General features: G+C 42.2%; 1 protein-coding gene across 1 annotated transcript in view; it reads right to left on the bottom strand.

The window, feature by feature from the left end:
- Positions 1-3,472: 3,472 nt before the first annotated feature.
- thsd7ab (thrombospondin, type I, domain containing 7Ab) overlaps positions 3,473-17,676 on the bottom strand; it is a 111,445-nt gene continuing 97,241 nt past the window's right edge. Inside the window, exons 24-31 of the mRNA XM_071538914.1 lie at positions 16,797-16,942; positions 15,162-15,336; positions 9,187-9,366; positions 7,012-7,113; positions 6,107-6,189; positions 4,981-5,194; positions 3,806-3,893; positions 3,473-3,620 (exon numbers count right to left, since the gene is read on the bottom strand). Of these exons, the coding sequence (XP_071395015.1) occupies positions 3,473-3,620; positions 3,806-3,893; positions 4,981-5,194; positions 6,107-6,189; positions 7,012-7,113; positions 9,187-9,366; positions 15,162-15,336; positions 16,797-16,942 (1,136 nt within the window). The remainder of the gene's footprint in view (positions 3,621-3,805; positions 3,894-4,980; positions 5,195-6,106; positions 6,190-7,011; positions 7,114-9,186; positions 9,367-15,161; positions 15,337-16,796; positions 16,943-17,676) is intronic.

Here is a 17,676-nt window from a genome sequence, read left to right as displayed (position 1 = left end):
TCTGTAAAGCAGGTGATAAAAAGTAAAACAGGTCACCTGGTGATACCATAGTTGAGTTTTTTGATTGCATCTGGGCAGAAATAGAAAGATAACACCAGACGAAACCTACAAACCACAAAAGGTACTGGACTACAACCAAAATTAGTTGTGAGAAATAAAATCTATACATATATTTACTACTGATCCACGCCTGTTTTGTAGAATGTGATACATGTGTATATCGATTCCTGTTGCCATTGTTTTCCTTAGAGTGGCTTCCCGTTCCCATGTTGACCTTTGCTGTCCGTCTGCATTATGGTTCGGTCTGTAGAAGAGGCAGTGTTTTATGGCAATAGAAGGTAGAAGTCATATGTGCATATCATGCTGCACTAATATAGTGCAATGTAGTGCCTGAAACAAAGCAAGGGGGGAGGCAGGCAGTAGTTCCATGAACGAGTGATTGTAGGCTACTCCTCCATCAGCATCGTACAGATCAGTTTATCCCTCAGCACAGGCCTGTGTGCCTCCCTTTTGTTCAAGACAGTAAAAGAGATTTGAGTCAAAACCCAGTTGAGGATTGAGAAAAGGAATCCAAGCCTTTTTATGGAGATTTTCCTCTCCCTCCTCCTCTTCCCTGCGGTGACTTTTGGCAACGTACGAACCGTCAGAGCATCCTAAGCCTCCAGCTACTCAGCATTTTTAGGGACAAGCGGAAAAGCGCGGGGGAAGAGTTGGAGCTTGTGCTGCGCCATGTTCAAAGACGGCAGAAGTTGGGTCTGTCTTTCGCACCCAGCCTTCCCGTGTTTGAAACCGGTCTTTTCTTTGTAGAAAGAGGGAGGGGGGGGGGGGGGGACGACAAAAAAAGGCATTTCCTTGTAGACGGTGGAGGTCGCAAAGGCTCTTGCAAAAGAAAATATCAAAAACGAAGAGAAAAGAGGGAAATGAATGGAGCACTACTTGAAATGGTTAAACCCCACAAGTGTCTTTGCAAAGAGGATTTCCCGTAATTTCACCACCCTGTGACGTGTCTGTTCTCGCTGCAAACATCCTTGTCCCTCGCGGTAATGGCATAATGAAGTGGGTCTCTATGACAGGTGAAGTGCTCGGTGAAGCTCTCCCCGGGGCTCTACATGTCGGTGTCCCCGTCGTAGGCTAGAGTCAGAGGTTTTAGTCGGTTGTTTTGTTGCCTCTGTCTCTGAGGTCTCTTTGGCTTTTTGCTGTGTGAAGAGGGTTAAAGCAGAATCAGAACAGCACTTTAAAAACTATTCTAACTATGAACTATTGTACTAGTCATATGGTGATATGTTTCAAGCGAACATGGTTGTAATGATGAAAAAGAATATATAGGTGGCTAGGTCCACATCATGTGAGAGAGGGTAAAAACACCACTTTAAATCATACTCTACACTAGAAAGGCCAGTGGATTTTGGGAGTTTAAGAGAACAAGCCACAAGAAGCCACCAATTTAAAGGGGTAAATATAACTATTTCCTTTGAAAATCTTAAAAAACACTGGTTTGTACGGAAATTGGGTCTAAGAAAAGTCATGGAGGCACATTTTGAAAGCTGAGATATTTCAATTCTAAAATTCAAAACAGCAGATGACCAAAACTTGGCCTTTCTAGAGCTAGTCATAAATTTGCATGATTTGTTTCACATGCAGACTGTTGTTTACGTGAAGTGGCCAGGTCTCGGCCATGTGAGAAAATTGTTATTGTTTAAATAATACAATATAAACCATTATGAACTATTATGAAACTACACATACAGACTATTAGGTAGGTAGGTCTCGTAGGTCTCGATCATACGGACAGATCGATCGTAGTTAGAACTGGCCTTTAATTATACTGTAAATTATACTGTATTGTCTATTGGTCAGATAATTGGTTGATATACTGTATTTCACACCAACACTGTCTTTATGAAAAGGGAATATAGGTGGCTAGGTCTAGACTTACTACACATCTAAATATTCTGTAAGCATTACAGGTATTAGTAGGTTAATTTCCATGCAATATCTGTGCACATGCCATGTAAAAAAATGTTTTCCACCTTTATACTTCATATGTGAAGTTTCAGTGTTGCCTCAAATACATACATATAAATACTGATTCTTGTTTCAAAATGTTAGAGTCTATAGTTTAAGAAATATACCGTGAGTGTACAAAATATTATGAAAACCCACCTAGTATTTACTTCGCGTTGCGCTCAGTTTGGTATAATCAAATCTCAATTATCTAAATGCTACATCAACATCTCCACCTAGTTGTCGGCGTAGAAGTATCTAATTAATTTTCCCAAACTTCCTCCCAAAGCCGGAGAACAGAGATTCAACCTTGTGATGCCATCGCGTCTGGATTATGAAGGTGCTTCAAAGAGAATAAACTGGGAAAGATGGTAAAGACAACTGGAAGAGCACCCAGGGGAGATTCTGGGGATAGTCTTTCAAATGAAGAACTGAAGAAATCACTACAGAGTAAAGCTAATTCGGCAAGAAAACATATTGCCACAAAATTAGTCTCACAAGTCTGAGTCTTAGTTCTCTCTCTCTCTTGGGAAAATTGCTCATGTTCACAAATATTGAGTGGGCTATCATAGACTATAGGGATAGCATTTACAAATCCTAAAACCTGAATATTTTGTACACTCAGCATATATTCAAGTATTCAAAGGTGAATGGCAACAAATAATGTCAATGTGTGTAATAAGTCACAAGGATCATATGAGCTCATGATAATAACAAGGAGTGAAATGGAGGGGAAAGGAAGGGGAAGTGTTGCCCTACTTCCTCTCCTGGCCACCAGAGGGCAGTGTGACATCATGCCAGTGAGGCGCTGTCAATGAGACTTCAGTGTCTGAAGACTTAATATGGTTTCAGGTAGACAGAAGGAATCCTTGAGGTAATATTTAAACGTCTTCTTGTTTTACCATGAATGGCTGGTTATGAATCCTAGTTTTGCTTTCCTCCACTGTATTGAGATGCTGTTGGGAGGTCTATACTTTCTACAATGGTTTTAATAACTTTATATTATATTTATATGAACCCATAGAAAAGCGTTTTAACTACACAATAAAACAACTACATTTACGCACTTATTGGGGTGTAACAACAAAATGTAATGTACAAATAATTATGTTTGCAAGCTTTGGATTCACATTATGTTATTACACCCTTGTATAAATACAGTGTTGTGTTCTGATAGTGCTTTTTCATAGTTTAATGGTCAGGATGATACACTGGAATAAAACTACTGTGAAGTAAAATGTTACCATGGGATACGGTTAGGCCTTTAAACTCGACAGGGATGAAATGAACATTGCACACACTATCTATGAGGTCTGGAAGCTCTAATAAAAATCCCTGGGTGGTTTGACCTCACCTGCACCAGCAACTTCACTCAGCTAGTCAGGCAGGACATGTGACACTGTCGGAGGGGTCAAAGAGGTCAAGGACTGCAGCTAATATGGGGGGGAAGAGGCCCTCCACTTCCTCATTAGTCGCTGCCGCTTTGAGCCAACTCTTGGCAATCGGGACAGGTGTAAGTCAACTCATGTGCATTTTGGCCCATCCAGACTGCCGTCCCATTGGCGTCAGACTCTTGGGCCTTAAGAGAGCGACGCACCATGGCACAGTAGCTGCTGCTCTCGCAAGAGGATGGCATGAAGGAAGCAAAAAAAGAAAACATAAACAAAAAACGATGATGGGAGGTTGGCGGGACGAAAGAGATGGAATGGTTAAACTCACACTGGGTGGGGAATAAATTGGGGAGGATTTTTTTTCATGAATGACGGAGAGGAAGGTGATAAATAGGGGAGAGTAAACTCACCAAGCTAGGTATATCATAGACACTATGAATATGAGGAGCACAAAGGCTCCGGCTGCTACACCGTACACCCACATCTTCAGCTTCCCATCTGTGGAGGAGGAGGCTCGTCAGTTTGGCTCTCTGTTTGCACCTCATTATGGCACTAACAGCCATTCAAGTCTGCAACAATTCATTCTGTGAAAGCTTGCGAAAATTCCCACACATTACTGCAATCGCTATCTCTAAAAGCATGTTCTAGATCTCATTGGAGTATAATAGGCAGAAGTGTGCCGATATGCAAAAACGATACCATTTGGAAGATTAACGACACAAGGATTACATGACGGCGCGTGACTCTGCGAGTGTCTGCTCCTGACAAATGTTATGCGTTGAAGGATTCATGACAGACAGTCTCAATCTGTTCGCCGCTCTCGCGTCCTAAATGTTTCTCAAGTGTTTCTTTCGCTGTCATGCACCGCCGATCAGAATGCACTGTGCAGATGCAGTTCTGAAATGTTAATACACCAGCAGTTCAGATTAGGGAGCACGGTTACATACATGCATCCGAGTAGACACAGCATTTGTGAAACCATGTTCAACACATCATCGCCTTTTAACGTGTCAGTTTAATTTCATGCACTTGCGAGTACAAAAATGTTAAACCTGACGTTAATTAGACCCATTAAACCCTAACTACACTAAAAAGATATTTCCCCCGACACACACTGTCCTGGTAAAGTACATATCAGTGTTGTCGTGTGAAATCCTCCTAACTCTAATTTTGTTCATTTTCACGTTTTAACTTGAAGGATTACATGGTTCTCTGTGGGTTGAGAAAATTCTACAAGCATTGGGCTTATAAAACCCTTAAAAAACCCTGTTGGATAAACTCAAATTACACGGCAGGCAAGCTAAAAACAAGGCTGTTTTTCTTAGTTTCTGAAAAGTTAACAATTTGGGGACAAGTTTTTCACCTGACAGTGACAAATACTGCTTCTACTTTATACAATTCCCTTTTCCATATATTGCTTGGCATCTAATCAATCTGTCAGGGTCCACTGTATGTAGCATAGATAGGATGTCTCTGTTGTTGTATTTTTAATATTTCTTGTGGACCTTGGGAAGAATAGCTGTCACCTTGGTAATAACTAACTGGGATCTGAACAAAACATAAACAACATGGCATGCAGTCTGACCTGGTCCGTAGGGCTGCAGGTACCAGGTTCGCCCGGTGCGTCCGGGCTGGACGGTGCTAGGCAGGGTGGGGTTAATGGCACGACTGGTCTTCACATCCGCCTTCTTGTCCCCCGCTGTGGGGATCTCCAGGACCGGGATGGGGGCACACTGGTCCAGCTGCCCAGTGGGGGAGAGCACCTCCGTGTAGCCCTCCTCGCACATGCACACAGCGGCCTGCAGGGGGCAGCGCAGAATTATATTTGGGCTGAGCAGTGGGTATAGTAAATAGCGGTCGTGTTGGACAATGACAGCATGGCTGAAGTGAATTAATAGATGCTTTGGGGGGGGGGCGGGGTGGTCCAGTCGTCAGAGAGCGTCCCGTAACTGGGTGGACACAGGTTCAATCCCTGCAGTGGTAAGTGTGTGTCATCAACAGCCAGGTGTCCTTGTGCAAGACACTGAAGTTGAACCCCCACCTTCTCACTCATTCGAAGTCAATCTAGATAAGAGCATCAGCTAAGTGCCCAAAATGCAAAAAATGATTTCAGACCATGTTTGTGATTTGTTGCCCTCAGCCCCATATATTTTGTACATTAACCTGTTTCCCATTCAACTGAATAACTAGATGGCATGACTGTTTCAGTCCACTGTGAACAGTGTGGGAAATTACAACCAGCCACCTGTGAAATGCTGTAAATTTTGGCTGCGGTTAGAAAGTCTGTCAACACTATAAGCCACTGCAGCAGGTAAACAACAATCACTGGTTTGAGATTTAGCAGCCTCTGGTCTCTAGTGGACAAAAAGTTAGTTTCCTGACTCTGATGCGCTGCTGTTAAGTGACTATACTGTAACTACATTCATGGAAAAACAGTTTTTACATCTTCATGCTGTCATAATTTTATTCCCTGCTGCATCTAAATCCAATGTGGGCAGCAGCGTGGCGCGGTAAGCACAGAGACTGCCATTCATCCAGAGGACCCGTGCTTTCATCTTATGTCTTTTTATTGTTTTTATTCAGTTTATTGTGTTGTTTTTATTGTGCGTTTTTATTGTTCACCCTGTCTGCAAACCAAATTTCCCCTACAAGAAAATCAAGTTTTATTTTTTCAGTTGAATTTATTCTACGGAGAACAAAGACGAGCTCACCTCACTGCAGAAAGACTTTGGCATGAGGCAGGGAGGGTCGCAGGAGCTGTTGTCTCCTGGAGGATTCATGGGGGAGCAGCCTCCTGCAGGTCAGAACACATTACATTCAAATGAAGCACCTACAGGAACTGAAGCTTTTAAAGGAATACACCTTTAGGCAATTGGCCTGTTGGTCAACTTACTCATGAAGAGATGAGAACATAGAAAAATCCTCCATGTGTCTCTGATAGATCTTTTTGCTGGGGCTCTACGCTAACATTTTAGCATACACTGAGCAGACGACTAACATTATCCAAAGAAAGAAGACTGACCTTTTAGGTAATAAAAAAAGGCATTTTTATTATATGGCCTTTAGATTCATAAATTAAAAAAATGAAATATCATTAACTCAATATAGCTGTTGTAGCCAGGTTTATTTTTAGAACAATTTCAGGTGAGCAACCATGTTTTTATTTGCTGATCAGAGATTTTTAGTTGCACACAGTCTCCCATCATCCACCACCTTCACCTCTTATGTAAACAAGGAAAATAGTCCCTAGGGTTTCAAAACAGTATTTTTCTTTAATATTTTGTGTAAATTTGATCAATCTCCTATGCAAAAAGACTTGGCCACATAACATTTAGGAGGACTTGCTATTTAGCTAGTGGCCTAGTATCACTCAACATAGTGTATGCGATGTTACCGGGGACATATCCATGATTTTGGTGTCTTTGTTCTCATCACTTAATGGACAAGTTGACAAACATAACAGATTCTCATATTTCTTTTATCATCCAAGTATTATTCATACACTTATGATGAAAGTGTTTTTTCACGCACTTGTGCTTTCCACTGTTGGACTATCACCCGTACTGGTCATAAGACTGAGTCGGTAAGCCTGATGGGTGGATTCCTTAATCCTCACCTGTGACGTTGAGTCCATCTGAGCGCTGGCACCAGACGGCCAGGCGGGTGGAGTTTGGAGGAACGCTGCTCATCCATTTGTACTCGTAACACTCGCCCCCTGGGAGCGAACGAACAAACAATCAGGCAGCGTGCCATGCAACAGCTACAAGTGCCATACAATGTGCACACAGTCTGCAATGAGGTCCATTTATCATGTGAGTGAGGGATTAATAAAGCAGCTGCTAAATTATGCACATACTGTAGGCGGCTGCCGTATAATATCAGTATCAATGCCCCAGCACAGAAGGGTCCAGTTCAATGTTTTAATCTTCAATAAGAGCTTTTGCTTAATGACTTTCTATCAATGCTATTATGACTTTATCAATATCTCCATCAGTGCAGCAAATGACCATATTTCCCGACGGAGTCCTGTGTAACCAATCTTCAGTCCGAGCCATTCAGCTAGCGTAAATGAACAATTTAACCTTGAACAAAAGAAAGATCTATTCTCCATAGGGCTGGGTACAGTATCACTGCTTCAATCGATGGCTCTCTCTGTCTCCAGCGTCACGGGCCGATTTGTCTTTGGCTGGGGCCACTGCATCTCTCTCTGTTCTTCACTTTCTCTCATTTCTCTCGCTACGCTGCAGCCTGCCTCTTTTTGCATTGTGTTACGTTCTCATTCAATCGCTCATTTCAGTCTTCACTTCCCACCGTCTCTTTCAAGCAGATTGGAGTTTTAGTTATACAAACATTTCTCGGGGGCAGAGGGGCTCTGGAGGCAGAGATGAGCTGAGTTAATGGGCTGAGCCAAAGTATCAGTTTTTCTGGCTAAGTTGCTATTAACTGAAAAAATGCCATATAGCCATACTAAGTTATCTAGGTTAGCTAGTTAGCCAGAAAGCCCTTCCAAGTTCAAAATAGCCTATAGCTATCTAGGTAAGCTAGTTAGATAGCCTGCTTCCAACATCATGAATGCTGACCTGAATGAAGAAAGAAGGCATTGCCATGTATATTTTTGAGTTCCTTCTTTGCCATTCAGTTTTGCCAGTTATCTAACTTGCACTCTGAAAAACTGTGGTTCTTTAGCTCCGCCGATTACTTCTGCCCCCAGAGCAGCTCTGCCTCCGAGAAATGCTTGTATAACTAAAATGCCAATCTGCCTCTTACAATGCCAAACCCAGTCTTGTTTTTCTCAAGCGTTTCTCACATCAACTCCCTCCCTCCCTCCGTCCCCAGCCTCCCTTTCTCCCTCGCTGCCCTCCCCCCCGTCCTTGCCTCCACTCCCTCTCCTCCGCCTCCACTCCTCTTGGCTGGGCCACACCTCCCCCAAGCGCCTTGAGTGGTGCTGTGAAACCAGGTCAGGCCAGCGAAGACTGCTGTGGGGCCGTGTACAGTCGCCAGGGAGGGAGGAGAAGGAGAGTGGGGGGGGGTGGGGGGTGAGGGGTGGGGGGCTGCTATACAGACTGAGCCTATGGCTATGTGATGAGCTTTGGTGGTGGTGATTCACAACCGGCGCTGCAGCTCCTCAGTCTAACGGGTGATTAATGCGCCTGGGGAGCCGCGCAGATCACAACAGTAAATGAGCGTGGGGGTTTCCACTGTATCAAGATCTGACTCAAGAAATCCCTTTTAGGGGAGCGCCAATTGACCTGGTGGCGTTACTAAAAAACAAAATGACGGTTGTTGTTACCAGTTTAGTTTCTCGCAATCAAGTTTGGGGCCGGGCGACACGGTGACTCGGTGTTTAGCACTGTCACCAGCAAGAAAGACGTGGACTTGATTGCTGCCCGGCCCTTTCTGTGTAGAGTTTACATGTTCTCCTCTGTGGGCTTGTTCTCGGTGTTCCTGTTTCCTCCCACAGTCCAAAGACATGCAGATTAAGGTGGACAAGTGCTGATAGGTATGAGCGTGAGGGTGAGAGATCGTCTGTCTTTCTGCGTTAGCCCTGACAACCTGTCTAGGGTGTTTCCCTTCCACCCAATGCATGCTGGGATAGGCTACAGCCCCCTGTGACCCTGAATAGGAATAAGTGGGTTGAAGAAAATGAATGAAGGAAAGTTTGGGGCTGCCAGCTTGCGGGGAGCAATGTGCAAGCAGTTCGCTTGTCAAAGCCAGTTTGTCTCTGTTAGTTTGTCAGTTTGTCAAACTCAGAGCCAGCAGAACGTTGAAACTGTCACTTTTGTAGCAGCGGTCTCACCGGTGCAGGGCCGGGACTCCCAGGCTTGGTCAGGGCAGAGCTGCAGGTTTTCGGGCTCCTGGGCCATGACGGCTCGCGAGCGAACCTGCACCGAGCCGAAGTCCACGCCGGCCCCCTTGACGCAGACGCTCACACACGGGCTCCAGTCTGACCACTCCATCAAGTAGCATTCACCTGTAAGGCAGAAGAGACAGAATACATTACTGTGGATCTTATTCAGTTACCATTCATGATATTCAAATACTATTTAATATATACCATTTTGTGGATGCTTGAATACATCTCTTTATTCCGACATCAACCAAAAGTCCCATCTCTAGCTTGTTCAAAATGCAGCAGCTGGGATTTTCACCGGTCCCATCACTCTGGCGTCTCTTCGCTGGTTACCTGTTAGGTCTGGATTTTGTTTTTACTGATCCCTTTTAAAGCACGGTTAGGTCTGGCCCCGAGCTATGTCACAGACCTTTTAATCTCCTATGAGCCGGTGTGCAGAGCCGTTGCCATCAGCGCCCCTCGGAAAGACCTGAGGAGCTCCGGCTAGCAGAACCAGTCTCATCTTTTAAATCACATCTTAAAGCACATTCTTCTTCACTTGTGTGATGCTATCTATTTATCCTATTTTCACTGTTATATTGTTTTTGCCCTCTATCTTTTTATCTTGTGGTTTCCTCTTGTTTTTGCTTGTTTCGATTTATTTCATTTTCAGTGTGTTTGCTTTTATTTGATTGTTAAAGAACTTTGTACACTCCATCTTTGTAAACTTTTAAAAAAAAAAGTGCTATACAAGATAATTTTTTATTACAGTTTTATCTTGGGTGGCCCCAGTGGGAATCACACCTCTAACCCTGCCAGTGTTAGAGCTATGCACAACTAATTGAGGTGCAGACCAGGACCAGCTTAATCCGGGGATGTTAAGGTACGTTGCAGTGGTGCATACAATATGTGCATTTACATATCATAGAACATATATGATGGTAGAGATGCTTTGAAGTGTTTGAGTGGGAAGAAGTGTTCAGTTTGAGGTGTGGGGCAGGTTGGTCATGGGTTTCAGTTTGGTCACAGCAGAGAACTGCAGCTTAACAAACAGCAAGGGAAATAGGACATGGGTCAAGGGTGGTACTGCATGAAGGTCTGTGTGTGTGTGTGTGTGTGTGTGTGTGTGTGTGTGTGTGTGAGCGCATGTAGACATGAGCATGTGTGCATGCACCCTGCCAAAACTCCCAAGCTGTCCCCGACCCCCCCCCGAAAAAACAGCCCTTTCATTTTCTCCCAAACCACACTTTACCTCACCTCCCAACACGGAAAATAGTGTGTGCTTTAAATCGCTGTTGAATACCCGAGTGTTCCAGCGGTTTGGCAAAATGGGGCGGACTGACTTGTTATCTAGGGCAGTTTCTCAGTTTTTTCCATCTCAGGGACCAGAAAACATCTGATGAGTTTACTTCCAAAATGAGATACCCGCCATTTGAAAAACATGCCATCTACTAAAATTATCAGAGATTGAAAGCAAATTATAGGTAACATAAATCCTTGGTTGAAAAAGGATGACAATTTTACAGACTGGATCTGTATTGTAGAGACGTTGAATGATGAACAATCAATGATGAACCAAAATAGACATATAGTGCTTTGGAAATGAATTCTCCATTTGTGTTTTTGTCTTGGGAGCAGCAAGCGATGATATTTCCCCCTTCAGGGACCGCTGGCTTTAAAAATAACACAGATTTATATTTAAGCTGCACTAGGCAAGATTTTCATGTGAAAATACGCTCCTCTTATCAGCCTAAATCACAAAGCGAGGCTGCAATAGAGAAAAGTCTCCCATCCACTCTAATTGGAAATAGATTTGCCCTGTTTGCCCAAATGAAATTTGGATGTCTGGTATTGACATGTGGACACCCACAGGAAATAATGAATGTAAACTTATGCACAAAATATACAACTTTCTCCTAAACAGCATCAGATCTTTTTCCTCTGTCATCTCTTTGGTATCCTTTGGTTTAAAGTGATCACAGACGGACTGGTAAACATGAGCACACTATGCAGTTTACTGACGCCACGTTACTCGATTTCTGGTTACTGAAGTTCAAACAAATTTCAAACAGTTTCCTCTCGCTGCCATTTGGAGCCGCCAACATGCAAAGTCGCCTAGTGCAGCTTTAAAACTATATGTTCCCCTCTTTTCTTTGTCTCTTCAGCCATGGTGGCTATCGCTGCTCATACTAACTACCCAGTTCTTCTTCTATTTATTAAAACAAATGCTGTTGCTGCTGCCGGAAACATAAAAACACATCACTTCCTCCACACTACAGTATTTCTCCCAGGAAAGACCTACCTGAGACAGGGTGTTTAGAACAGCAAACGTAAAAGCTTTTATGAACTGGGTGTTGGATCACTATTGTATTATATCAGCGGCGATAGAGAGTAGCAAAATGAAAATTTATTTCTCTGAAAATGTCATGGATTATTACTTTAAAGCAAGGGAGCTGGCTGGGGAGAGGGAGAGAGCTCACTGGTTTCACACTCGCAGACTGCTGATGTTTTTGAAGCTGGTTTTGGCGATGTGATGTGATGTGATGTGATGTGATGTGATGGCGATCAAGGAGGAAGGATGGAGTGAGACGGTGCCTGGCAGTCAAGTGAAGGGAAAGTTTGATATGCTCTTGATTTTGAGATTCTTTTTATGTCGATAAGGTAGAAGTCACGTTGGACTCCAACCGCAAGACGGTTTGGTTACTTTGCTGAGCGAGACGGCAGTAAAGCATCCAAGGACTTACAGTAATTGAATGAAACTGTGCGTGTGTGTGTGTGTGTGTGTAATCTTTTCTCAGGTTTTGCCTTGCATGGTTGTATATCATGTAAACCACAGCAGATGTCCAGCCTGGCATTGTGCTGGGACCTAATCTCATTGGAAAAAAAATAAACCCAAAAAAAAAAAAAAAAAAACGTCACCCTGTGAAGGTCGATTACTGCACTAACACTGCCAGGTTTGGGGGTTTGTTTCCCACTGGGGCTACCCATGCTGAAAATGTTAGCACACATGGCACTCTAACATGCTTTGGGTAAAAGCGTCCACCAAATGGCACATGTGATCATCTTGTTTTTGTTTTGCACTTCATCTGGGTCTCTTCAATGCCTGGCAGAGGTGATGAAAAGCTCAAATATCACACAAAGCTTTATAAACCATGTACAAAACACACAACTGAACACAAAGTCACAAAGTGAAAAGATTGGGGATGCAGCTTTCTTCAATCATGCCCCCAAACTGTGGAACACTACCAGCAGATATCAAACAGGCGAGTTCAGTGAGCTCCTTCACACACCAGCTCAAAACCTTTTCTTTTTAACTTAGCTTTACTTTAACATCGCCTTTTATCCTTTACAGTGTTTTTTATTCTTCTGTTTTATTGTTTGCTTGTCATTTTATGAGTTAATTTTAGAACTGCTGTTGTCATTTAGCATACAGCAGTGATTCTCAACCTTTTTCATATCAAGGACCCCTAATTTAGTCCACATTTTAGACCCCCATTTGATGAGATTTTCTCTTGGACCCGAATCTGAGAATATTTTTATTGTCAGATATGATTTTGTCCAGAATCCCATGACTATCTGTATTGTAGGTAGAGAGATAACAGAGAAACTATGATCAAAACAGTCATTCTTCTACATTCTCTAATTCTGAAATAATAAAATAGTGGTGAAGTTTAACAATTCATCAATTTGCTGGGGACCCCCTGGAGCCCCCTCAAGGACCTCTGGTGGTCCCCGGACCCCACGTTGAGAACCATTCCTATGCTGGACTATTTTTGATTTAGAAATGTTATTAATGTTATTTTAATGTAATGTAATAGTTTTACTGTTTTCAATCCTTTTATTGTTTTAATCAATCTATTTTATGTAAAGCACTTTGAGTATGAATCGTGCTATATCAGTAAACTTATTATTAAAGTACAGTGAGTATACATAGTATGGAGTTGCACCCACTTTCACACAAGCTAAACCTGCACTGTTTTAATGCTGAAAAATCCTTCAACCTCCATCCTCTTCATCCATTTCTCCTCTTCATGCATGAAGTGAATAAATGGATGAAATCTACATATTATTGTCATTTACAGTACAGCAGATTCTGTTCTCCAGTGCAGTTGTATCTTAGCCTGTCATCTTGATTGTCATCTTGTCTTTTTTTTTTACAAGCCCTCTGGGGTTCTTTATCTCACCTGCACAGATAATTGACTGCATCTCTTCTTTCTACATTTTATCGTCATATTTTATCGGTGTGTGTGTGGGTTTTTTTTTTTTTTTTTATCACTCTTCTATGTTTTATCACAGTGCAAATAAAATTCAATTCAATTTTAGGGGCACACACAGCTTTCACTCGGATTCACCTGTCAGTCTATTTAATTGAAAGAGCAGGTGGCCCTAACAGATAGTATAAAATAGAAGTAACCAAACATAACTGTATGTATAGTACAATGCAACAGCTGTCATGATTTAGTCCAGTTCAAGTCAGGTCTTATACAACTTGCACAACCAGTCATATTTACGATTTCCAAAGACCTTCTGTCTTTGGAAAATCGTAAAAATGACTGGTGCTTTTGGTTGGATATAATAACAAAATTGACCCTTTTTTTTGTTATAAATCAAGCAGCACAGAGCTACTTTGTGCTGCAGCAGCAGAATAAAAAGCAGAAAATGCTCTTCCTACTATAAAATGAAGAAAACTCTGTCCATCTGTCTGTCTGTCTGCATCCATTTTGCTCCTCAATGGGTTGGCCAATCAATCTGAATCTGCACATGGGCAGTGAGCATTGGCACAGGCAGGGACTGACCAAGCTGATTTTTCCATTTTCCCAAATTTACGCTGTTTATGCGCATTTTTGGCAAGTCTGCGCGTAGTTGTGGTGCGCGCATCCCCGGGTATGGACTAGTATTAACTTATTAGCCAAAAGTTGTATATCTTAAATACTATTTGCAGCGGTCGTCTCTTCAACACCAAGGGGGCAACTTGTAAAACATGCACAAAATGTGTGACAGCTTAAAGTTAAAGAAAATAGTGAAAATAGAAACAATACAATATAATACAAAAATACTAACTATTCACATAGAATGCCAAACAATCATACAACAATAAATCACTTTTACCACCAAGTGTTGACATGACTTCCGTGCTCCATGCCACTTTGCTTGAATCTCCTTCAAAAACGTTGCGTTCGAATCATTTCACATGCAACTTACTTAGCTCACGCACAACCTCTCTCTAAGAAATTATCTATACTCAGCATCTTTCAAGTAAACTTCCTCACAGCACAGTTTGTCTTCAAAGCAATTTATTATCAGCTTCCCTCTACGTTCAATAGCTTCTTCAGAAGAAGTGAAGAAAATCATAGTTACAATAAAAGAAGTGAGAGACAACTTTTGTTGCCTCTTACTCGAACATCCATGACTCAGTTTAGTCTTCATTTCAGAGGAGCCAAAGTTTTCAATCAACTCCCCCCTCATTTCTTTGATCTCACACCCAATCTGTTTAAAAAATCATCATGTTTACTGAGGTGATCATACTGCTGTCTCTTTTTTGGTATAATTAATTACTTCATGTTAACTAATCTTTTCCTTTTTTTTGTTGTTGTTTTCTCCCTTTATTCCTTTATTCCACTTTACCTTTTCTTTTCTTTTCGGTTTCTTTTAATATTCTTTTACTTATTTTCTACTTTTCCCCTGATTTATTTAACAGTATTACTTTACCTATTGATTTATTCATATTGCTTTCTAAACTTTTTGGGGGTTTTATTACTCTATATTGTAATTATGTATGATTGTTATTAAGGGAGACACTCCATAAGCCCCTCGGGGTTTCTTTGGTCTTCCTTGCACATGCTCTTTATGATGTTGGTATACATTATGGATATTTTGTTTGAATTACTCTTTTGTGCTAAAGAAATACACAAAAAAAAATAAGGCAGCTTCATTACCTGGGCAGGGGAGGGTGCAGGCCTCCTTCAGTGTGATCTGCTTGTCTCCGTTGACCGCCATCTCCAGGCTGCTGCACAGCTCCTCGTCCACCAGGCTGCCGGAGCCGTCGCCGGAGCCGTCGGACACGGAGCAGGACAGGTTCCTGTAGCGCACGCCGTGCCCACACACCACGCCCTGACACACAGGGACACCACAGAAGAAGAAAGAGGGTGATGAGTTACCACAGTCGGGGTGGGGAATTTACAAGTAGCACCAGCCGCTTGCCAGGAGTTTCCTGTTAATTATATATGGTTGATCAATGATGATTATGTTTTATAATTGTGTCATCAATGTGAATTGCGTTTCACAGAGTGCATATATACACTGAATGTACAAAATATAATCTTCTGTTGGTTATTAACTGATTGACAATACATTTTTTGAACTTGAAACAGAGGTAGATGTTTAGTATCATAGCTTGTTGATTCAGTTTACAGTTTAAGTTAACACTTTGAGTTGATAGTTTTTAGTTTCTGAATTTTATTAAGATCAAAGGAATAATCATTCGCACATACTGAATTATTTTCCCAGCAAGCTTTATTTGTGCAATGCTGGGTCTCCATCTGGCATCAGCAGGTAATATTTTTATCAAAATCACCCATTAGCAGGTTACTCAGTGATGACCGGTCTTCCTGGGGTCTGTGTGATGAGATCGGCTCCAAAATGAAATATCAACCATTTGGAGGAATCTACTCTGACAAAATGACTGATAGCAGGTAGTTTAAAGCTAGGCATCTAAATAGTAGGTAATCAAAGTGTTTCACTGATAAATGTATACTAATTTTACAGACTGGGTAATTCCAAAATAACATATGGATATTTTAGATTTATTGAATGATGATTTTAGATAGATTTATACCATTTTGTAATAGAACTTTTCATATTTATTGAGAAATCTCAAAAATTCACAGTATGAAAAGTTAGCTGGTGCCATTTACTTCACATTTACTGTACATTTACTTGTGTATCCTTACATTACAGGTGCTGCGTGTAGCGTTTTGTGTTTCTCAACATTAAGACCACATTTCCCATGAACCCCGTTGCTTCCTGTCCTAACGAGGATGTTGTGAGTTGCTCTGCTCCAGCTAGCTAGCTTAGTAGTTCTGCTGTGAAAATAAATGTGACTTTTATGTTTTTGTCCATTCCAGGCCACCATAAGCTGTGCCAGAGCTGTTGATGTTGCAGTTCCTTGGTAGCTGATGCAGGTCGATAAAAGTAATAAATTACTTAATGCCCCTTTAATATGGTAATGATGTTAAATCATTGATGTGAAATCAATATTGATGCTAAAGTGCTACATGTTGCACCTTTAAAGTCCCCATGAAATTAACTCCCATTAATTTTAACCTCCTGGAAAACACAGTATCTTTCATGGTGACATCATGCTGCACCAGGAGGCGTAAATATACATTTCTAACCAATAAAACCACCAGATTTTTGAACAGTCCCGCCCCTCCACACCCCACCCATCAAATAAAACTGCCTTTCTCTCCCTGACTCATATTCCACTGATTTAGACTTTTGAATGACCCCCCCCCAGCATCCTGTTTCAAAGATGCCATTTCATTGGGTCTTTAAACACACGGACGGCGTACCTCCACTCTGCACTCGGACCAGGGGCTGTACTGCCAGCGGTAGCAGGGTCTGACGGGACAGGGTTTCCAGTGCTCCATCTGAGGAGGGCAGGGCCGGCCGTCGCCCTGCGAGGCCTGGACCACCGACCGCTGCCGCCACATCTTACCTGCACCCAACAAACAAACAAACACAGGGGGGGGGTGACATCATCAGCGGGGGTTTCATGTCAGAGGTGTCATTCACGCTAGAAGAAACCACACGGCTCTCCACTCTCCGTCCCCAGCGTTGAAACTCGAGTCCTGCGCTTACCCGCCTGATCGAAGACAAATTGACTGTGAATTTGCTGCACTGAGCCGCTGGAACATTTGATTTAGTGCTGAAATAATAAAATTGCGCAGCGTGAAAAGTGGCTGTGTGCTTTTTAGACAAGCAAAAAGCAGGAACGAGACACATGAGGTGACCACTCCAGGCAAAAAAAAAAACCCCATTCAATCTCTAAACAGCTCATTCTGAATGTGTGTGCATGTGTGTGTGTGTGTGTGTTGACGGTATTAAATTAATCTCATTGTACATAACTGCACTCGACTTAACATTTTCAAAACATTCTGCCTTCCTCTTCTTTCTCTGTGCCATCTTGATTAGTTCTTGGTCCACTTGAGTAGAAAGGCTTTTCTGCCACAGTAATCAGCACTCTCTCTTTAAATAAATCCAATACATCACAGCTAGGAGCTCAGAGGCTATTGATTTTAAGTACAGAGTTACCACGCTGTGTGAACTATAATACTCTACAGCCGAAAAAACCCTGCGTACACACACACACACACATACACACTCTAACTTGTGAAATACCCACCTGCTATCAACCCATTTTAAACCACCCACTCTCAAAACCCTTCATTT

Source organism: Centroberyx affinis, unplaced genomic scaffold, assembly GCF_046629955.1.
Source record: "Centroberyx affinis isolate AG114_WGS23_722 - 3 ecotype Tasmania unplaced genomic scaffold, CSIRO-AGI_Caff_v1 ptg003371l_1, whole genome shotgun sequence".
NCBI classification, from domain to species: domain Eukaryota; kingdom Metazoa; phylum Chordata; class Actinopteri; order Beryciformes; family Berycidae; genus Centroberyx; species Centroberyx affinis.
This window is presented reverse-complemented; position numbering and strand designations above follow the sequence as displayed.